Source organism: Myotis brandtii, unplaced genomic scaffold (assembly GCF_000412655.1).
Source record: "Myotis brandtii unplaced genomic scaffold, ASM41265v1 scaffold680, whole genome shotgun sequence".
NCBI classification, from domain to species: domain Eukaryota; kingdom Metazoa; phylum Chordata; class Mammalia; order Chiroptera; family Vespertilionidae; genus Myotis; species Myotis brandtii.
In genome coordinates, this window is record NW_005370658.1 from 629,587 (window position 1) to 653,190 (window position 23,604).

The 23,604-nt window shown below is 48.8% G+C and overlaps 1 protein-coding gene across 1 annotated transcript in view; it reads right to left on the bottom strand.

The window, feature by feature from the left end:
* The window catches only part of CACNA1A (calcium channel, voltage-dependent, P/Q type, alpha 1A subunit), a 232,481-nt gene that overhangs the window by 127,279 nt on the left and 81,598 nt on the right, over window positions 1-23,604 (bottom strand). Inside the window, exons 4-6 of the mRNA XM_014529428.1 lie at window positions 13,557-13,648; window positions 11,005-11,157; window positions 6,478-6,671 (exon numbers count right to left, since the gene is read on the bottom strand). Coding sequence (XP_014384914.1) covers window positions 6,478-6,671; window positions 11,005-11,157; window positions 13,557-13,648 — 439 coding nt within the window. The remainder of the gene's footprint in view (window positions 1-6,477; window positions 6,672-11,004; window positions 11,158-13,556; window positions 13,649-23,604) is intronic.

The window sequence follows — 23,604 nt, forward strand, 5'->3', positions numbered from 1 at the left end:
CTCCATTTACATTCTGTTTACAGTAATTAAGATCTTTGATTAAGATTTTTTCTTGAAAGCATTGCTGATCAATCATCAGAGAATGGCATGATCAGTAATGTAAAGCACCATCGGTCTTTTGCTGTCAGGTGAGTCTGGGCAGACCTGGGACCCTCCTGTGCTGCTGATGGGAGGGTAACACGGTGTATGAGTGTCCTTCCCCCAGATTCCTGCACGACGCCTCCCTCACTTCCTTCAGGTCTCTGCTTAAATGTCCCCTTCTCAGGAAGGCCTTCCCTGATGGCGCTTTATACTTGCACCCTTCATGTCTAATCCCATCTCCTGCTCTATCCCCCCTCCCCCTCCCCCCGCTTTAGTGCATCTCCTTATTTATTTCTCCTGAATGCTTCTGTTTCCCCAGCGGGAACATCGGTTCACAAGGGCCAGGGACTTTTGTCCCTGCTGCATTCCCTAATGCCAGGCAGGCAGGCAGTGTTCAATAAACGCCTGATGAATAACCAAACGAGAGGTGGGTCTAAGCCCCCTACACAGCCCAAATCCTCAATCCCAAGACATGGTCCCTCCTCCTCCATCGTCTGCTTTTCTCTCCCAGGGGGCTGGGGTTCTGCTGCCTGATTTTAGAGACACTCGTTCTCTTCCAAGTCTAGCTCTGATGATTCACGTCCATGCTCTGGGTGCAATCACTGAGGAAGAAGTTGGCAGGGTTTTTTAAGTAGGAGGTGGGCTTTCCCTGGGTTTGCTCAGGAGCAAAGTGGGAAATACATTTCCCAAATGGCCGTTCTGTGCCAGCAGAGAATGTGGGGGATACAGCCGCCCCTCCTGTGTCTCCTCTATTGGGGCAGCTCAGGGTGGGCTGTGCAGGAGTCTGGGTGCAGTGAGGAGGAAAAGGCTGGGAAACTTGCTCACTTGTCAAAACCATTAATAATATCGAGAAGGATGTGCTCTCAAGACTGTCTTGTCTTTATTCCAAAAGCTTAAAAGAGGGCCACTGCCTGGAACGCCTTTTCCCGTTAGTACCGTCACCACAGATTTCCGCTGATGTGGCTGGATGGCCCCTCCTGGTCTTCCTGTGGACAGCTGAGGGCCGCATGGTAAGTGGTGGCCAATGAGGAGTGAGTGGAAATACCTGTATCACTTCTGGACCAGAACACTGACCTGTCCGTGTGGGACCCTCTGGGACTCACTTTGCTTTTAGGGCAGCAAGTGGAAATGTCCTATGTGGTGGCTGCTCCAATCATTAGGGAGGTCCCAAGTGGCCACAGTAAGCAGAGCCCCCTTCTCCTTCACTGGCAACTCTGGGGGATGTTTGTTTCTGCAGCATAACCTAGCTTTCCTGACTTATACACCCTGGCATCTCCTTAGTTTGCTCTTTAGTCTCCTTCAGGTATTTCTCCAATATCACTTTCTCACTGACCCTTATATGGATCTCAAATGGCTGGTGGGGAAAAAAAGACATCTCCTGTACATCTGATGGAGAAATTGGTACCCAAAAAGGTAAAGTTCAAGATTACAATCTGGCCAGCATGGCTCAGTGGTTGAGCATTGACCTACGAATCAGGAGGTCACGGCTCGATTCCCAGTCAGGGCACGCGCCCTGGTTGCTGGCTCGATCCCCAGTGTGGGGCGTGCAGGAGGCAGCCGATCAATGATTCTATCTCATCATTGATGTTTCTCTCTCTCTCTCCCCCTCTCCCTTCCTCTGTGTGAAATCAATTATATATATATATATATATAAATGATTACAATGAGCTAGTTATTTCTGTTCTCTGAGCCTCTGCCTGGAGCCCAACTTTCCCTATATCTTGGCTTGGTTGATTCCTCCTCATCACTCAACCTTAAACTCCAAGGAACCCCACTCAGAGAAACCTTCCCAGACTCCCAGGCAAAAGGTTTTCCCCTCTATTCAGCACAACCAAGCATCTCATTCTCTTCCCAGCATGTTTCCCACACTGAATCAGTCGTCGATTTACGCATTTACTTGTTTACAGATTCTTTGCTCCCTAAAACACCAGCTCCCCAGTGCCCAGAACAGGACGTGGCACACAGTAGTTGCTCATTGTTGGTTGCGTGGGGAATGCATGTCGACCTTAGGTGCCTGAGGGAGGATTGTTTAAATAATACTAATGACTGGGAAATGTATTTATCTCTCCTTCCAATGATCAGGCTGTATTCCTGGGAAGTGAGAGGCAGGTGGGACAGCCGCGGTCGCTTTCATAGAACCCTTTGAGCTGACAAACCACCCCCTGATTCCTACGACTGCCACACTTAGCGGATGGGGAAACTGAGGCTGAGAGAGGCAGTGTATTTGCCTGGTTCACAAGGAGTGTGGATGGCACGGCTGGGGCTAGACCTATTATTCTGGCCTATAAATGACTTTTTTCCTATCTCACCCCTTGGCTGTGCTTACATAGTACTTTATGTTTATAACAATCGGCCCATGAGAGCCTTAAAGGAGAGGGGAGGTACTGATTCATTCCAGCACTGCCAGTGCCTAGCGTGGCGCCTGGTGCTTAGCAAGCGCTCGATAAATACTCGTCAAACAAATTAATGGCCGAGTCCCAGTAAAATCCTTAAGTGCCTTCTGTTTTATTTCCCTCTGATTTTTTTAAAGCATGGTTCATTCAGGAAAAATATAAAGAATGTAAAAAAAACCCCCAAAACTCAGCTCAGGAGAACACCCAATACCACAGCACACGGAATAAAAATGGGGTGGATTTGATGGGGAAAGAGATAAAGGCCCACAGTGGTCACGAGAAAGGCTGCATGTCACAGTTTATACCCGTTATAGGTCATGCAATGCCTGTTAAATATGTTTGAGTCCTCCTTTCCCCATTTATTTTCAAAATTGTCCCGGTTTGAACGATACATTATAGTGTCTCTGCCTGTGCGATACCTGTCACCATCTTTGGACTCACCAGCTCCCTCTTGCTCTCACTCACTCCCTTCCAGCCACATGGGCTGTCTTGGGGCTCCTTACAAATGCCAAGCTCACTCCTGCCTCAGGGCCTTTGCACTGGCGGTTCTGTTGGCCTCAGTCTCTCTACTCTTATGTACATGCATGGCTCCTCCTCATCTCCTTCAGGTCTTGTTAGAACTGCAACCTCGCACCTTGACGATCCACAGCCCCTCTACTGTTTTATTTTTCTCCTGAACTTTAATCATTTTCTGACACAGGAGTTGGCAAACTACAGCCACCTGTTTTGTAAATTAAGGTTTTTGTTGTCACACACCCAAGCCCATTCATGATGTATTTTCTCTGTGGCTGATATCATGCTTAAACAGAAGGTTGAGTAGTTGCAACAGAGATTGCATGGCCCACAGAGCCTGAACTATTTAAGGTATTATCTGCCCTTTATAAATACAAACAAATATATAAAAATATGTATCTCTTAATTATCTTATTGACTGCCTGCTTCCCCCACTAAAATGTCAACTTCCCTCAAATAGGGATTCTGCTTCCTCTGTTCTCTGCATATACTGGGTGCCTGGAGGAGTGCGTGCACACAGGATGCACTCAACAAAGGCTTGTTGAATGAAAATGTCATCTACAGTCCCCCCAAATCTGATGCTTTGCTATTGGCCAAAATGAACATCTACGAATGAAAAAGGGCTGAGGGCAAGATCAGCTTCAACCATTAGCAATCATTTGTCAAGGGGCATCCTATATAGTAAAAGGCTAATATGCAAATTGACTGAAGGGCACAATGACTGGTTGCTATGATGTGTACTGATCATCAGGGGGCAGACACTCAACGCAGGAGCTGCCCCCTGGAGGTCAGTGCGCTCCCACAGGGGGAGCACTGCTCAGCCAGAAGCCTGGTTCACGCGGGGAGCGGGCCTAAGCTGTCAGTTGGACATCCCCTGAGGGCTCAAGGACTGTGAGAGGGTGCAGGCCAGGCTGAGGGACCACCCCCCAAGTGCATGAATTTCATGCACCGGGCCTCTAGTGTGTTTATAATCACCAACTACAACACCGTATTGTTGCCTTCTTAATTAACATTAATGGAGAAATAAATAGTGAGAGAAACACAGGAAATCACAGAGAGGCGAGAAAGAGGAGGAGAAGGTGAAGGAGGAGGAGGAGAGAGAGACAGGGACAGAGAGATGGACACACACACTACGTTCTCGGTGTCTCTTCTATTTTTTTAAAAATATTTTTATTGACTTCAGAGAGGAAGGGAGATGGAGAAAGAGATAGAAACATCAATGATGAGAGAGAATCACTGATAGGCTGCTTCCTGCACATCCCCAATTGAGGATTGAGCCCACAACCTGGGCATGAGGCTTTGACCGGAATCAAACCCTGGACCCTTCAGTCCGCAGGCCGATGCTCTATCCACTGAGCCAAACCGGCTAGGGCTCGGCGTCTCTTCTTATAAAGGCACTAATCCCACTGCGAGGACCCACCTATCACCTAAACTGTCACCTCCTCTGAGGGTTTCTAGGCCCAGGGACTGAAGAAGTCACCTATGAGAGTCCCTTAGTCTCAACTGTTGTTGTTGTTGGGGGGCGGGGGACCCTGGGGACTCCTGAGGATAGAATTCAAGGAGCCTGTGAATGTGAAGAGAACAAAGTTAATCCTTCACTTTCCAAATTTCCACAGGAGATGGGCATTTTCTTCCATTATGAAGGGAGGCAGCTGTCTGGACAGAACCGCGACGCTTGTCACCACCAGAAATCGCATACAGTTTACAGATATTGCACAACTTCTTTTGAGCTTAATTCTCTCATGAAACGATGGGATTTCTCTGAACCATCACCAGGTCCACTGGAAATGGGTTATAAAGTCTAAAACTGCATCACGGACCTGTATTTATTTATTTATATTTTTACTGATCTCAGAGAGAAAGGGAGAGGGGGAGAGAGTTAGAAATATCAATGATGAGAGAGAATCACTGCTTGGCTGCCTCCGGCACACCCCCTACTGGGAATCAATTTTGCAACCCGGGCATTGCCCTTGACTGGAATTGAACCCAGGACCCGTCAGTCCCCAGGCCGACACTCTATCCACTGAGCCAAATGCACAGATCTGTTTTAAAAAATATTTTGGTAACAATTTCAATGCATTCGGCTTCCTTTGCCATCTCATCTCTTTTAATTTATGCCTTTAAAATCATCAGATGACGAAGTGGTCTGTGGCTCAACAAGGTAAGGATCTCGAAGGCAGAACAATCAGGCACCACACTGTGCCTTTTAGAATGACCATCGTCAAAAACACGAGACAAGTGATGGTGAGGATGTGGAACAAAGGAACCCTCGTGCACTGTTGGTGGGGCTGTAAGTTGGTTCAGCAACTATGGAAAACAGTAGTTCCTCAGAAATTAAAAATAGAACTACCATATGATCCAGTAATTACAGTTCTGGATATTTATTCAAAGGAAATGAAAACACTAAATTGCACACACACACACACACACACACACACACACCGTGGAATACTATTCAGCCATAAGAAAAGGAAATCCTGCAAGTTGTGACAATGTGGATGAAGCTTGCGGGCATTACACTGAGTGAAATAAACCGGAGAAAGACTAATCCTGTGTGATCTCATCTACACTGGAGTCAAAAGAAACCAAACTCTTAGAAAAAGAGATCAGATTTGTGGTTACCAAGAGGCAGGAGAGAGGGAGCTGGGTGAAGCTGCTCCAAGATACAAACCTCCAGACAAGATGAATAGGTACCGGGGATGTAATGTACAACTCTAGATGCGGTGACTCTAGTCATCACTCCTGTCTGGGACACCAGGAAGTTGCTAAGAGAGCGGATCCTAACGGTACTCATCGCAGGAAAAATAACCATTTTCTGGGTAACTATATGAGGTGATGGGTGTTAACCAAACTTACTGTGGTCATCAGTTTACAAAAGATGTAAGTCCAGTCATTATGCTGCACACCTCACACTCTAGTGTCGGATGTCAATGAGACCTCAGTAAAACTGAAAACCAAACCCAAAACCTGAGGTGGGCTCTCCTGCTCCCAATCTTCTCTCTTTTCTGTCCCAGACTTTAGTGAGAGTTTAAAGAAATGACTTATTTACAAGTTAAACCAACAGATTTGCTCAAAGCAAGTTGCCATAAACCTTCAAATAGTAAAAAATAAAAAAAAAAGAAAAGAAAGAAAGAAAAGAAAGGAAAGAAAAAGAAATATATCTGCGAAGCACAATGGGCAAAGTGCAATAAAGCCAGGTGAAGTGCCTGTATTAAAAGATCTAAAATTATATTGCAACACATGCACAGTGAAAAAGTATTCAACATCCGTGTGCCCTCTGGATTCCCATGTCCCGAGGGGCCTTCCCTACTTAAGAGTTCTGAGGATGACCAATCCCCGCTCCCCGCCCCCGCCCATCCTCAAAGGCCTGCTCTTCTGCAAACATGTTGAGTTGTCCCTGGGCTGCCTCCCTGGCTCAGGGTCCCCCCACGGCAGCCTCAGGAGTTGGCTGGTCCCGGGGGGCCACCTCCCTCCAGCCCTCATCACTCACGTTGTAGAGGAGGTCAGTCCACCCTTCCATGGTGATGCACTGGAAAACAGTCAGCACTGCAAACAGGATGTTGTCGAACTGAGTGATCCCGTTGTTGGGCCCTTCCCAGTAGGGCTGGCATCTGGTCCCATTGGGGCAGGTGCGGGCGGGTTCCTCTGTCCCACATGGAGCTGGGGACTCACTCTGAATGTCATCTGTGAAAGGGAAGGGCAGAAAAGTCAGGAGAAGGAGCCTGGGAAAAAGCTCTGAGAAGCAGGGGCCCAGGAAGATGCAATGCTGTTGGGGGAAAAAAAAAGGGTTATTGGGATGAATTTATCAATTATGTTAAAAACAAACCCAGCACTTGCCTTCGTTGATCTATTCATTGTTTTCTATTTCATTAATTTCTTCTCTAAGCTTTATTACTTTCCCTACATTTTTTGGATGAATTAACTTCCTTTAAAGCTATAAACTGCTCTGTAAGTGTGGCTTTAGCTGCACCTCGTAAATTCTGTCATGTGTCATCATGGTTCAGGTGAAATATTTGGCAATTTCCACTATTATTTCTTCTTTGACCCAGGGATAACCAAGAAGTATTTCTCTTAAAAAAAAAACTTGTCAGTGATATGTAAGATAGAGTAGTATAACGAACTCCCATGGACCTATCACCAATTTCAACATTTATCAACTCAGGGCCACTCTTGTTTCATCTACATCCCCTTCCCACACTTTGCCTTGCCACTAGAATATTTTTAAAGAAAATCTCAGACATCCTGTTATTTCACCCACAAATAACCATGTCTCCCAATTTCCAGACACATTTAGAATGGTCTTTTTTGTTACCGATTTCCAGCTTAATTGCATTGTGGCTAGTGGATATGTTCTGTATTATTCAGTCTTTTGAAATCTGTCAAGATGTGCTCGATGGTCCTGAATACAGTCAACGTTGGTAAATATGCTGTGTGCATTGTGAGGTAGTTGGGTGCAGTGTTCTCCAGACTCCATTAGGGCAAAGTTGTCCATCACACTGTGTTATCCTTCTGTAGCCTGATTTTTTTTTTCTTGAGATGTGCTGGGCTCAGGGAGCTGTTCTGGGGGCGATGAAGGCCAGTACACACAGTACTCACTCTCAGGCACAGGAGCTAAGCTCTCTCCCCACAAAGCAGGAGGCAGATTGTGAAAATGCCACCAGTAGAGAGACACGTGCGAAAGGAAGAGCCTTTTGCTAGAAACCAAAGACAGCTCTCGGCTAAGTTGGGTTGGGGCTGATAGTCGGGTCTAAATTCCGAGGGGTTGATCGGGAGGGAGAGATGCCTGTGTGAACACCTGGAGCCAGTGGAGCACACATCCCGGGGGTGTCCCCAGCGGACCAGAGCAGCAGACGGGAGAGGACCCTATTCAGGGAGTGATGTTTCTGAAGGTTTTCAGGGAGTGACATTCTCCACCAAGAAAACAGACAGCTGAGTGTGTAAACTCAAGCTTCCCACTAAATGAAAACTCATCTCAGTGCATGTGCTCCAGGCTGCGCACCAGGCCCCAGCCTCCACGCAGCACAGGGACATCAACCAGCAGGGAACGCAGGCATCTCATCGGCCTTTGAAGCTGAGTTAAACAGAAACTCGAAGTCCTGCAAACTAATGCCCACAGCTCTCAGAAGTGTCACTAGTTTAAGGGGCTGGGAATGCCTTCCTATTCACCCTGGACCTGGTGGAGGGGCCATGGTTTATACATAAGGCTCAGGGCAGGGCGAAAAAAAAAATCATGGGCTCCTATACTAAATGAGAGCCACTGTTTGTTGGGAAGGTTGCCTCTGCTGGGAACCTTCTGCCTTCACCCTGTGCACGAGTCTGGCTCTGTTCCTACCCGTGTTACCCCACTGACCACTGGTCCCTCCTTGTCCTCAGGGCTGCAGTAGCTCTCGCATGTTCATAGCACGGGGATAACATCTTGCTTTCGTTTTCATTACTATGAATTGGTTGCAAAGGAGGGCTCTTGTCTCCTTAAACTACAGTGGGGCCTTGACTTACGAGTTTAATTCGTTCCGTGACGGAGCTCGTAACTCAAATTACTCGTATGTCAAATCAAAAGTGAACAAGTGAGACACGTGATGCTGGGCTGATGTTGTGGCGTTCACTGTGACGTTCGCTGCGCCAACTAGCGGTGGGGTATCTGAAGCTGGCTCATAACCCGAATTTTAGCTCGCAACTCAAAGCAAAAAATCGGCCGAGAGACCACTCGTATCTCGAAAAACTCGTTAGTCAGGACACTCGTAAGTCAAGGGCCCACTGTATTTTGGAAGCTGTTGGAAAGCGGGTAGAATTCCACTTTATCTTTGTGTTTCTTTTCTTTTCTTTTTTTTAAAATTACGACTTGTTTCTTTTTAAAAAAAATATATATATTTTATTGATTTTTTTACAGAAAGGAAGGGAGAGGGAATAGAGAGTTAGAAATATCGATGAAAGAGAAACATCGATCAGCTGCCTCCTGCACACTCCCTACTGGGGATGTGCCCGCAACCAAGGTACATGCCCTAGACCGGAATCGAACCTGGGACCCTTGAGTCCACAGGCCGACGCTCTATCCGCTGAGCCAAACCGGTTAGGGCTCTCTTTGTGTTTCTGTGAGCATTTAGCACGGTGCTGGGCGCATGGGAACCGGGCTCCTGATGACAAAGAAATGCAACGGAAAACGTGTCTGTCTTTAGTGGCTCTGCCCAGTGGTGTTCTTGATCCCGATCCCCCTCAACTCCCTGCCTCCTTTCGTGAAACACGCGGAGCGCTGCTTCTGGAAAAGCAACCGTCCAGAGTCTGAGGAGTTTGGTTATAAATATATTTTAAAATTAACCTGCTGCCTGGGTGTCTGTATATATCTGTCTCTTACTCACACGCCTTATAATTTTCATCGTGAGCTCCTCAGTCATCTTCCTAAACGGAGGCTTCCCACCTCTGGGGGCCCCTCCCACGCCTGTCCCCTCACAACCCCACTCAGACCCAAGCCCAAGTCATGTATCTTCTTGGCTGGAAAGGAAAAAAAAAGCCAACAAAGTGACCAAATCTAGGACCCAGATGTCCTGGTTTCTCTGCTCCTGGCTGCTTTTTCCGGGGGCCCTGCCCTGCATCTCTCCTCGAATTCCCGCCTGGTGACGAGGCCAGGCGCAGAAATAGCTCTGCCTCAATTAACACCTTCTTCATCGGGGAAAGAAATAATTAGGACATCCCATATTGAGCGAACTGCACAAGCTCAGGAGAGAAGGAGACAGGAGGAGCAAGAAGAAAAAAAAGAAAAGGAAAAAAAAAGCATCTCAAATAAACCTTTCCTCCTGGGGTTTCCTTTCCCCTGGGGAGGGGGCTGAGCCGCGTGGGGGTCACGGCAGAGCAGGTGGGTGGGAAGGTTCTCCAGGGCAGAACCTTCTCCCAGCAAGACCTGCCTACAACCTCTCTCCTTCCTACGCGGGTCTCTTTCAGCTCCACCGTCGCTCTGTCCATTCCTTCAATTCACGGAGCCCCGGACCCAGGACTAGCGCTGCCATCCAGCCCGTTTGCGCTGAGACAGCCAGTGGTCCAAATCCTGACACACAGGCTTCCCTCCGTATCTGGTTCCAGTTGGTTCTTGGTAGCAGGGGATTTAACGGAAAATGTATCTGGAAGCTATTGGGTCTCCGAGTGTGTGGATAGTGGGGACACTGCCCTGCCACACTGCTGACTCAGAGCTGAGTCCCGGGGCGGGGGTGGGGGTGCCTCCTGGCTTTCCTCCTGCCGGCCCCACACCCATTCTTCTTGCCCCAGCCACTGAGGGGCTGACACGGACGCAGCGTGGACGGAGAGGGCCCAGGACCTTGTTCTGGCTGGTCAGTGCCAGGACTCCCAGCTGGAGTGTTTGAGGCACATGCAGAAGTCATCCCTGTTCTCCTTTCCTTCAGGTCACCACCCAGAAAGCAACCAGACCCCTGGTCCAGGGGCCCTTCCTCTTCCTGCTTTGGACTCAGCGTGGGCTGTGGGCACTGCCAGGGAATTTGGCAGAGGCGGCCGGCACCCTGTCCGTATCCTGTTGCCACCTGCCCTGCCTGCTCCCACCCGAAAACACCTTCATGCCCACCCAGGAGCCGTCCTCACCAGTGATGGGCAGAAGTCAGTGAACAAGTACCCAGCTCCCTCGCTCCTCAGGGGCACGGCGCTGAGCTGTGTGTCCTCTGCTGTCTCCCCGAGGTGCCCAATGGGACCGAGCCCCGGCTGCCCACAGTGGTAATCTGCTTGGTGACACCCCTTTACGAGATGTCTTCCCTTCCCTGTCTGACTTCCACACGCCCCCGATGGCACTTCGTGGGACCACTTCCCAAATAAACCACTGGACAGCTTCTGGGGAACCCCAAAGCAAGGCCCTGGCAACAACAAGATCTGCGGTGCTGCTACGCCCCGTCTTGCCTGCAGTGCATCTGGAAGCTTCCCGGAGAAGCGAACCCTGCAGAGCCCTCCCAGGAGCTTGTCCCCAGGGGAGGGAAATACACGGGAACAAGGTTGGGAAAAAACACATGATGAGCTTCAGACCTACCTGTCCCCTCTTCAAAGCAGGTGGTATGAAATTTTCCCATATAAAATTCTAACCCTATGATTGCAAAAATAAGGATTGCAAAAAATAGGAGAAGGCCGATCTGCAGCAAGGGGATCATCGCCTTCATGATCGACTTCAGGACGACTTGTAAACCTGGGGAGACAAGGAGAGATGCCCCATGGCCGTGAGCAGTTACCCAGGAGGCCCTCCCCCTCCATGCTTCCGAGGGAACCCAGAGCCCACGGGAGGCTGGGGATGGCTGATGGTGAGGAAAGGACACACAGAGGCTCCTCATTATTATAACAGGCGCAATCCCCCTTGATTTTTAAAAGCACTTATGTTAAAACATTTAAAAAAGTACTTGCTATATGCTGTGTCATTTGATGAACCTGTGGGCTAAAAGGAGTGGAAATCCATTGCTTTCTGAGCCGTGGTCCCAGGTGCTGGGTGGCTCCCACCCAGAGCCGGGCGGCTTTTACTAATTTTTTTCCCCACCAACAAGGGCCTCTTTTCCTCATTTGTGCCAAGGCACCATGTAGACAAGTAGCAACTCTGCACGGGCAAGCAGTTGGCCTCCCAGTTCCAATCCAGAGAAACCAGACATAACTTCCCTGGCTTCCAGCACAAGCCCGCCACGCGGTGGGCGCACGTGTAAAATGATCCCCGTTTGCAGAGGTGGAGAGAGTGGTCGTGATTCACCCAAGGGCGTGAGAAACAACAGAGCCGGGACTCAAACCCAGGTCTGAGTGGTGTCAGAGCCCATGTTTGTGACCACTGGGCTACCTATTAGGAAAGTCTGTGGTTAAAATTAGGGTTCCAGCATATAACCTGGGACTTGCTTCTTGATGAGAGAACTTTGCACGGCCCAGATCAGCACCTCCTGACAGGTGGAGACCCTAGCACGAGAGGGACACTGTCGAGATAGCCCAAGGGGACTATGCTACCCCAAGGGGTCCAAAATGGAAGGCGATGCTAATGGAGGGAGCGTGGCACTGTGGGCCAAGCCAGAACCCCTCTGCTGTGGGGGCATCCACCCTCCAGCTGCTGCGAGCATTGGCTGCTAAGGGCTTCCAGCTCCCCTCCTCTTCACAGGGTTGCCCTTGGTTATAAAGAGATGCCTTACCTGGGAGACTGTTGCTGCCCCCACCTCCCACCCCCAACAATTGGCCAGAGAGTACAAAAGGCCAGCCTCCTTTTGTGTTTGAGGCACCAGTGGAGGACAACCCTGGTGCTATTCACACTCCATTCCCTCATCCCCTCCCTCCTGACAGCCCGCCCCCCCATAAAGGAGGGGCAAGTGAACACCTAAGTCTGCTCTGAGGGGGCCAGACAGCCCTACTCATCTACTTGCTAGCAATGTGACCTTGAACAAGTCAAGTAGCCCTTCTGAACCTCGGTTTCTCCACCTGTAAATGGGCATGACAACAGTGCCTCCCTCCCACAATTAAATGAGGGAGTTCATACCTAGCAAAGCCCCTGACATGTCAGACTCCTGTTAGTGTTAGCTTGGGGATGGCTCTTAATTTAAAATGATGCAGACACCTGCTGGGACCCTGCAGACACCTGGCTAGAAGTGCCTTCGTTCTACAAGGAGACCCTGCTGGTGGTCTTCTGGGAAATCCTACTCTTTAAATCTGGATGGCAATGAACCTGAAGAACGACACCAATGACAATGGTGACAGCAATAGAACCCACATCACAGGCTTGTTATGAGGATACATGAGTTTAAAAATGGCAAATACTTAGAACAGTGCCTGGCACATAGTAACTGAGGCCGTAGGACAGAAAAAGGCCAGCTCAGTGTTTGTTTGGTTTTTGCAGCTGAACATAACCCTGACCCTGAATATTGCAGCCACCGCCAGAGGCTGGAGGAGAAGCACTCGTAGAGAATGAGAAAGCAGGGCGGAACGAGAATGGACTTCGGGGCTGGCCACCAAAAAGCTGCAGGAACTCAGGTGAGTAGTTTAACCTTTCTGCGTCTCAGCCTTTGCATCTGTAAAATGGGTTTATGGGGTGATTACAATCATGAACTAAAATAATGCATTTAAAGCTCTTTGTGCAGTGCCTGGTACACCATACAGGCATTCCAGAAACGGGAACGGTCACTGCCACCAGGGTTACTGCCCAGGCGTGGGGCCACACTTGCCAACGCCTGGTTCTGCCACTTAGCAGCCATGGCACCCTGATCGAAGTATTCAGCCGCCCTGGGTCTGCTCCCCCATCTGTAAAATGGAGATTTCAGGACTAGCAGCTTCGCAGGGCTGCGAGTACTGAATGAGATGATGTGTGGCACTTAGCATGGCTCCTGGGAGACAGCAGGCGCTCCACAAATGGGGGCTGTGGTTATGGATGAGGCTCCTGGCCTGCTTTCAGGAGCTCACCCAGACCCGAAGCCAGGTTCCTGAGGGTTCCCTGGGGAGCTTCCCCAAAGCGGAGGCTGCCCCAACACAGGGTAGGGCAGCACCCGGGGGCCCCTCCTGAGATGCAGGGGGGGAAACCGACGACTCCAGGGCCCCAAGCAGACCCCTTGCCAGGATCGGAAACTCACGCACTTGGGATTCCAGACACCAGCTTGAGCGGTCGCAGCACTCGAACTGCCCTCAGTGTCCGTAGGTCAAACTCTGTCCCAACTGTCGCCAAGATGCTGGAAGAAAGAGACCAGAGTGGAGAACAGAGGGTGGGTTTCAGGGTCAGACAGGTGGGCGGGGTGCTTGGGGTGTGATGTTGTCAGTTATTGGCTGGGTGACCACAGGCAGGTGACGTTACCATTGCTGGGCCTCAGTTCTGTCACCTGTAAAAACAGTGTTAATGTTGCCGGTTTCACGGGATAACATGTGATTTTTGACCCCAAACAGGTGGGTGGTTGATGAAAATAAATGCTGGAGTAGGAGGAATGGAATGTGATGATCAATACATTTCACAACCACCATCAGAATGGAGAATGGAATGTGGTGGGGTGATGATCAATACATTTCACAACCACCATCAGAATGGATTGGGGGGATCCTGGGGGCACTGGGGGAGAGACGGGAGAATGGCAGAGCCTTTAAGGGCTTGGTGCTCTTTACCAACTGGCAGGAAAGTAGTTCAGTATTAATAGCCCGGACTAGCCCTAACCGGTTTGCTCAGTGGATAGAGCATCGGCCTGCGGACTCAAGGATCCCAGGTTCGATTCCGGTCAAGGGCATGTACCTTGGTTGAGGGCACATCCCCAGTAGGGAGTGTGCAGGAGGCAGCTGATCGATATTTCTCTCTCATCGATGTTTCTAACTCTCTATCCCTCTCCCTTCCTCTCTGTAAAAATCAATAAAATATATTAAAAAAAAATAGCCCGGACTACATGGGTTCAAATCCTAGTTCTGCCACTTCCCAGCTGGGTGACGTTGGGCAAGTCACTTCCCTGCTCCCTGCCTCAGTTTCCCCCTTCGTATAATGCGATGACAGTACCTGAGAGTACAGTACTCAACACTACACTTCAAACAACAGTACACCGCAAGGGTTGTGAGGATTAAATGAATTGATAGTTGCAAAGTGGTTGGCACAGTGCCCGGCACACAGGAAGCTACTCGTAAATAAATGGAAGAATGAACAAACCAAGAAGAGGTGTGGCCCTGATGGTGTGGACCAGCTGGCACTGGCTCTAGAAAGCAGCCACAGACCCCAAGTCTCAGGTCAACATGAGTCACTCTTGCAAATACAGGTAAGAGAAGCCTTCTGTAGACCCCTACCCCACCTGGAAAGACCCCCACCTACTAAGACCTCATTTGTAAAAGCGTTACTGCTGAGAAAAGGGGTCCCACAGCAGCTCCTCCTAAGGCTCCACGGGGAACCTCCCTGACCTGTTTCCTGAACGAGTCCATTTCCAAGGTAAGTGATGTAGAATGAGCTACCACGGAGCCACTCAGCAGAAAAGGCTGTCACCATCACTTCAGATGATGGACAAGAGATGCTGGAAACCAGTGGAGGGTGGCTAAGCAAATGATTTGAAGGTGTCATCAGTCTTTGCCAGGGGTCTGGACCTTACCACTTGGGTCTGTAACAACCAGTACCTGCGTCTCTTTGACTGAGAGCTTTCTCCAAAACTGAGACTGGCCCTATGGGAGCAGCCCGCAACCAGAGACTGCTGGGAGTAGGTGGATCAATTCCCAGGCTTCCTCACCTCTTATTCCAAACGGCTCTAAGATGTGTTCCCAAGAGGGATTGATCCCAGCTGCCCACCAGAATGACCTGCCCATCAACACTTCCTGGGGTCACCTCCCAGATGAACTACTTGCACCTAAATCCTTGTTTCAGGATCTATTCTGAGGCACCCCAAACTAAGACAGGGGTTGTTTCCAACTCTTTTTCAAGACTACTCCTAGAGCAGAGATGGCATTTTAGATTGGACGGACCTATTTTTCCACCATCAACAAATGTGCATCTGAGTATGTCCTATGTGCCAGGCAGGGCAACACACAAGACTCTCCCTGCCCCATGGAGCTGATACAGAAGAAAAATGTTTAACAAAAAAGTGGACACAATGAATGAACCCACCGCTGGTATGATGCATTCTTAGAGAGAGCCAGAAGACAACGGCTCTGACAGCACACAGCAGGTCATGTTAACTAGTCTGGGACCCAGGGAGGATCCGTCTCAAGCTGAAGCCTCATGGATGATGAGGAGGAATCTGGTCAGTGGGGGAAGAACTTTCTAGACTAAGGGAATGGCTGAGACAGAGCGCATGGGTGGGAAGAAGCTCGGTAAATTCAAGGAACGAGATGGTGCCACGAAGCTGGAGCACAGGAGGGAGCCATGCCATACAACCCCAAATAACTTCCAATTCAATTTACTCTATTTTTCTCTTCCTCTACCAACGTTCTCATATTCCTTTGAGTTCCTCAAACACTATCCTATTTCTACATCTCACTGTCTCCCCCTCTTGGCAGATAGCTGGTTAGAGTGTGCGGAGCAAATGACAGGTATCATTTGAGTCTTCATTGAATTCACAAACATTAGCTGAGTACCTACAACATAGGAGACAGAGATTCTGGGGGCACCAAGAATAAACCCAACAATATGCTGGGTGTCAGGGTGATGAGCACGAGGGAGAAAAGCAATGCAGGGAGGGGGGAGGGAAACATCAGCGACACGGGGCAGGATGAGGGGGGTAATGACATGAACATCAGTTGGGGAAAGCAATGGTTCTTTACCATCTGGCAAGGAAGTAACTCAGTGATAAGAATGCCCAGGAGAACTTCACTAAGAGCTGCGTGTGAAATTTGTAATTTTCTAGCAGCCACATTATGAGAGTAAAAAAATAAAAAGCATGTGAAATTAATTTTAATAACATGGTTTCTTTAACCCCGTCTATCCAAAGCATTATCATTTCAACAGGCAATCAACATGAAATATTTATTAATAATACGTTTTATACATTATTTTCTTTGGAGGAAGCCTTTGAAATCTGGTGCATATTCTTCACTTAGGGCACATCTTAGTTGCGGTACTTAATGGCTGCATATGGCCAGTGGTGAAAGTCCTGGACAGTGCCGGCCCAGGGAAAGAGACACTGAAGTAAAGATGTGAAGAAAGATAGGGGGTGAGGCTTATGAATAAGTCAGGGGGAAACTCGAGGCAGAGGGATGGCCAGTGCAAAGGTCCTGAGGCATAACTATACCTGGTGCATTTGAGGAACAGTGCAGAGGCCAGTGTGGCTGGAGCCAAGGGAGCCAGAGTGACAGTAGGAGGATGCGAGGGCAGGAGGGGATGAGACCTTGCAGGCCACGGGAGGATTCTGGCTTTTGCTCGGAGTGAGGTGGGAGCTATGGAGGGTTCTGAGCAAAGGAGAGACATAATCTGACAGAGAATAAGACCCCCCTGGGATAAGTCCAAAAGCTGAAAGACTTGGGGAGGAAGCAGCTGCATTGTTCCAGGGGAGCGCTCATGGGTCTAGATCAGGTTGTGCTGGACGTAATGGAACACTGAGGTGAACTCAACCCTGCCCTAGAGACGATCACACAAGTAAGTGAATGAGAGACCAAGTCCTCTGGTCCCAGAGCTGTAGGAGGCAGGAATAAGGAGGAAGTGAATACAGACAGGAGGGCTGGGATCATCATCATCATCATCATCATCATCATCATCATCATCGCGGAGCCCGAGTCTGAGGAGGCAGCACAGCACCAAGCTCGAAAAATCTCAGACCTGGGGCTAAACCCCAGCCCCATGTTTTCTCCTTGTGTGGCCTTTGCTGGGACGTGTCTGAGCCTCAGAAAGGCAGAACTTCCCTCCTGCCCGGGGCCATCCTAGCCAGCACCCAAGATGGCCTGCCTCCTGGTCTCCTCCCTGGAAAGGTGAGAAGGAAGGAGAAGGAGAAGGGGAGGCGAAGGAAGGCCTCTCTGGCCGAGAGCACCCGCAGAGGCAGAGGCCTTGCTCAGGGTGTGAGGTGCCTAAGCCATCGGCGGGCTGCACGGTGGAGGCTGTGAACCGGAGGCTGAGGAGGCGGGTCTTGTCGTGCGGACAGTGGGAGTCATGTAAGGTTTCGGAGCAGGGGAGGGATGTGATTGGGGTTGGCGTCAGGAAGACAAGCCTGACAGCTGAAAGGACAGATTGGTGGTGATGGGGGCAGGAGCTAGGAGGGAGCCGCAGAGCAGGCCGGCGTAATGAGGGCTGGAAGTAGGACAAAGGCAGTGGGAGTACAAAGGAGGCCCCGATTTATATTTAGCTGCCATTGATTGCTGTGCACCAGGGAGCTTGCCTGGGCTCATCCATTCCTTCCTGCAGCCCAGCATTTAGCGGGATGAGCCCCATTTTACAGAGCAGGACACTAAAGCCCAGAGACGTTACTGATGCATGGAGATCCACATCACCGAGTAAGACCTTGGACCCGGGACACCAGCACTCCAGAACCCCATTTCTCCCCGTCACAGGGCTCCCTGGATGGGGCTAGGGCCGTGGTAGACAAACTGCGGCTCGCGAGCCACATGCAGCTCTTTGGCCTCTTGAGTGTGGCTCTTCCTAAGCCTTAGGAGTACCCTAATTAAGTTAATAACAATGTACCTACCTATATAGTTTAAGTTTAAAAAAGTTGGCTCTCAAAAGAAATTTCAATCATTGTGCTGTTGATATTTGGCTCTGTTGACTAATGAGTTTGCCGACCACTGGGCTAGGGCAACGGTGGGGATGAAAGGGAAGGGAAGAACGGCTTCCTGGTCTGAATGAACCACCGAGAGATGGGCATTTGTTTATCCAACAAGGTTTATTAGCACCTACTATGGGCTGCGTGCTCAGGTAGGGCCTCAGGATGCCGCCATGAACAGAGTGACAATGGTAAAACACATAGTAGGTCAAATGGTGGAAAGCACTACGGAGAACAGTATAGCAGCCACCCGGGCTTCCAATGGGAGGATGGAGCGTGGGCTGGGAGAGAGAGGAGTCAGGGCAACTGTAGGGTTCTGACCTGGGCTATCTGAAGGAAGGAGTTGCTGTGATTGAGATGGGGAAGACGGAGGAAGGGGTAGGTTCGAAGGAAGATCAAAAGCTGGTTGTGGACCCGTTGAGATGCCAGTTTTCTGTAACACTCATGTCAAAACTTTCCACTGGATCCCATTAAGCTTAGAATAAAATCTAAAACTCTGCCATGACCACAAGACCTTCCGTGCCTTGACCCCTGCAGGCCATCCCTCCCACTCCGGTCACTCTAACTTTCTGCCCTGCCTTTCCTACCATGGGCATGACATATTGGCCATTTCTATTTCTTCAAATGCTGGCCCATCCCCTCAACTCTCTCCCTCTTGTCTTAGCTGACCTCTTCAAATCCTTCAGGTTGTAGCCTAAATTTTGCCTTCTCAGAGAGCATTTTCCAGGCACCTCTGGCTAAAGAGGCCCTTCACGCTCTCAAATTGTGTTGTTTATTAAATTGTGCTTAGTATTCACGTCCTCTTCTAGAACGTGCTGAGAGTAGAGAGACCTTTTTCTTTTTGTAGCACCTGAAGCACTTTCCATGGCCTGCCCTAGCAGGAACTCACTAAATATCTGGTGAGTGAGTAAGGAGTAGCATAGGATTATGGTAGACTAGAGATCCCAGAGTAGATAGATAAAGCAAAACAAACAAACAAACAAAAAAAAAAGCCAAGGGCCACAATGGAATGTTGAGGAAAAGGAACACTGTAAGAGACAAGAAGAGGAAGGAGATGATGACAAAGAGGGAGAAGTCACAGAGGTGGGACAGGACCGGCAGAGAGCGTCATCCCTGGGGATCAAGGGCAAACGTGTTTGGAGAAAGGCGAGGTCACTGGTCTCCAGGGCAGCACAGAGAGGAGTAAGATGCAATGGAATGAAGAACATCCATTACTCACGGCATCAGGTCAAGGGGGAGACCAGTGACCTTGCCTATCTCAAAACACGTTTGAACTTGGTCCCCAGGGATGACACTCTGCCAGGAGAGATAAAAAGAACTGGAAAACAAGAGCCTGGGTATGAGAAGAGAGGGATTCTCAGGGCGGGGGAGATGTGAATAGGTTTATGTTGAGAGAGAAGTCAGTGATGTATCTCTTGGTGTTTAGAGCTGTACTGCCCAATATGGTAACCACTAGCCATACAAAGCTATTTAATATATACACTTAATTTAATTTAAAGTAGACATTCAGTTCTTCAGTTGCACTTACACATAGCTATTTAAATAAATACTTAATTTAATTTAAATTAAATGAGACATTCAATTCCTTAGTAGCATTAGTCTCATTTCAAGTGCTCCACGGCCACACGTGGACAATTGCGTACACAGAACATTTCCATCACTGCAGAAAGTTCCACTGGATGGTGTTGCTCTAGCGCAGCGGTTCTCAACCTGTGGGTCGCGACCCCTTTGGGGGTCAAACGACCCTTTCACAAGGGTCACCTAAGACCATCGGAAAACACATATATAATTACATATTGTTTTTGTGATTAATCACTATGCTTTAATTATGTTCAAACAATGAAACATCCTGCATATCAGATATTTACATTACGATTCATAACAGTAGCAAAATTACAGTTATGAAGTAGCAACGAAAATAATTTTTTGGTTGGGGGGCATCACAACATGAGGAACTGTATTAAAGGGTCGCGGCATCAGGAAGGTTGAGAACCACTGCTCTCTAGCGTCTCCACTTTGCCAGGTCAGGAGATTTCATCTGTTATGTTCACAGCTTTATCTCCAGTACCTAAAATTCTGCCTGGCATACAGTAGGTGCTCAATAAATGTTTGTTGAATAAATGAATGAAGAAATAGTGAAGAAGTGAAATGTAGGAAAGCATAGGGATAACTATTAATAGAGTATATTCTAGAAGAGATGGATGGGTGGCTGGAAGGCAAGACTTCTATCAAACCAGGAAAAGAATACCCAATAGCCATCCCCACTCCTTCCCTTGCTAGATGGAGCCCATCTTCCATGAAAGAGGCAGAAAATGCTCAATAGTTTCTACTACCCAGGATTCCTTGTTGTGGGAGCACTGGTCACATGACTGAGTCATGTGTCTAACAGATCCTAAGTGAAAGTCTGCTGGGGGCTTCTGCGAAAGGCTCCTCCTCTTGAGGAGTCACAGGACCGGAGCCAGCCTTCCTTTTCTTGCGTGTCCACCTGGGATGGCTGGGCAGGCACCGTGGAGCTGAGGTGGCCATCTGGGCACCCTGAGTGGTGAAGGTTACCAGAGAGTCTTTACACTGAAGATGGCAGAGTGGAAAGATGGGAAAGATTCCTTGGAGACATTGCTGAGCTGCAGAACCAACCGCCCAGTCTCCAGGCTTCCTGTAATCTGTGCAACAAACATCCTCCCTAGAGGTTGAGAGCCAGACAGCTTGGGTTCAAACCCCAGGTCCTCTAGTCACTAACGGTGGCCTTGGACCAGTGACTCAGTTTCCTGAGCTGTAGAGTGGAGATGACAGTAGTACTTCTTTTATAGGTGTGGGAATTTATGGGAATGCGTACCCTTGTGCTTGGAATTTATTAACTCCTACACAAATGCTTGCTCTCATCGCCATTTTCATTCTATTTTGTTATTTGCAGCTAAGTTATATCAGAACCGACCGATACAGGCAACATCACTGAGTTTACTGTCAGGTTGTACACTTTTTACTCAGCATACAGAGATCCCATTTTATGCCCGGGTATCTTTACCAGGTGAGTGTCCTCCCATTTCACTGAAAGGAAAACTAAGCCCAGAAGGGTTGGCTACCTGCCCACAATCACACAGCTAACGTGTGGTGCCTGGGTCCCCAGTCTGCCTTTGCCACCTCTATTGTGCTGCCCCTTGGTTAGCTCCATCACCCCACGTACCCTCTCCTGGGACCTCAGCCAATCTCATGCCTCCACTAACCTGAGTGCGGAAGGAGCTCTATGTTCTCTGCTGTCTGGAAGCCAGGATGGTAGTATGTATTTGCAGAGTAACAACTACTATGTGCCAGGGGGTGAGGAGGGGAACGTGTGCAAAGGCCCTGGGGCAGGGGAGACCTCATGGTGAAGAGTGAGAAGGAGGGGCAGAGGGCAGGAGAGTGAGGAAGTGGTGTGAGCATGGTTGGAAAGCAGGGAGAGGATGGGAGAGACCTCATGGTGAAGAGTGAGGTTACAGGTGAGAAGGAGGGGCAGAGGGCAGGAGAGTGAGGAGGTGGTGTGAGCATGGTTGGAAAGCAGGGAGAGGATGGGGGCTGTTGCGGATGCCCTGACCTGAGGAGAAGCACCTGCCCCTTGCAGATTCGGGTCAGATCTTTCTGAGAGGAGTACTTAGGAGTGTAACTGCTTCCCCTGCAGCCTGTATTCTTGCCACTCAGGAGACTGGGCCAATCCTCTTCAAGTTCATTTTGGTATCACCTGACTTGTAGTTCCTCTTGGGAAAATGACTCCTAATTTTTTTGAAACCCTCAAATACAGAGTTTCAAGTTACACATTTTCCTCACTTCATGGCATATTTTCACCTTTGGTCTGTGCAATGCCCCTCTCTTGATCGTTTGTTCGTTCGTTCATTCATTCATTCATTCACTCATTCATTCCCTTTTATCCTCAGACTCTGCTTTCATTCTTCCCCCAATACAATGTTTAATCTGGTTTTATTAGAATACATTCTGGCAAAAGACACGCTTCATTCTGAGTATGTATATTTTTAATTTACATAAATGGCACAAAGTTAGGCATATTCTGTTGTTTTGTGTTTTCACCTTAGAACCATGTTTTGACGCCCCATCCAGGATGGTCTGTTGGACGTGCAGTCTGAGGCCACATGCTTCATTTTGAGTATGTATATTTTTAATTTACATAAATATTTTAAATTTACATAAATGGCACAAAGTTAGGCATATTCTGTTGTTTTGTGTTTTCACCTTAGAACCATGTTTTGACGCCCCATCCAGGATGGTCTGTTGGATGTGCAGTCTGAGGCTGTCCCTGGGCCCGGGGGTCCACAGATGCATCTGTCACATCCCACCTCCTGTGCCCCAGAAATGGGCACCAGGTGGCCCCCAGCTCCTTCTCCACAGATGGTAGGGGAGCCAACATCTCTGTGCCCTTCCCTTGGAGACCCGGGATGGGGCGTGGGAACATAACTGCTGGTGGGTCTGGACTTACCTGGACTCGGTCCTGCTGAGGGTCCTCCTGACAACCCAGGCCACACCCCGAGTGAGGCAGGGGCTTCGTCCGCCCCACATCCCCCTCATTAAAGTGTCTTATCCGCCTTCCTAACTTTCCCACTCTGAGAGGCATCCACAGATACTCACTGTTTTAATTTTCATCTTTCTAATTACAAATGATGTTGAGAACGAGGTCATACTGATTAGCTCTTCAGAGGTCTCTTCCCTAATCTGCCCGGTCACATTCTTTTGTTTTCCTATTGGGATTGCTGCATTATTCTTGCTGATTTGAAGACATTCCTTCATACAGTCTTTTTAAAAAAATATTTTTTATTGATTTCAGAGAGAAGAAAGGAGGGAGAGAGAAACATTAACCAGCTGCCTCCTGCATGCCCCCAACGGGGGATCGAGCCTGCAACTGGGTATGTGCCCTGACTGGGAATTAAACCAGCATGGGTTGATGCTTAACCATTGAGCCACACTGGCTGGGCCCCTCATATAGTCTTGATGGATTGCTGCATTATTCTTGCTGATTTGAAGACATTCCTTCATACAGTCTTTTTAAAAAAATATTTTTTATTGATTTCAGAGAGAAGAAAGGAGGGAGAGAGAAACATTAACCAGCTGCCTCCTGCATGCCCCCAACGGGGGATCGAGCCTGCAACTGGGTATGTGCCCTGACTGGGAATTAAACCAGCATGGGTTGATGCTTAACCATTGAGCCACACTGGCTGGGCCCCTCATATAGTCTTGATCGGCACTGCCTTTATGGTAGCCACTGGCCACATGTGGTTATTGAGTACTTGAAATGTGGCTAGTATGAGGGAGGAACTGAGTTTTAAATAGTATTTACTTCTAATTTATTTATATTTAACATAATCACATGTGGCTAAGGGCTACAATAATGGACAGCAGTTCATTATTAATCCCTGGTTAGTTTTCCTTCTACCATTCTATGCACTATTTACAAACACTACTTTAGTTCTTACCAGGTACCAGGTGCTATTCTAAATGATTTATAA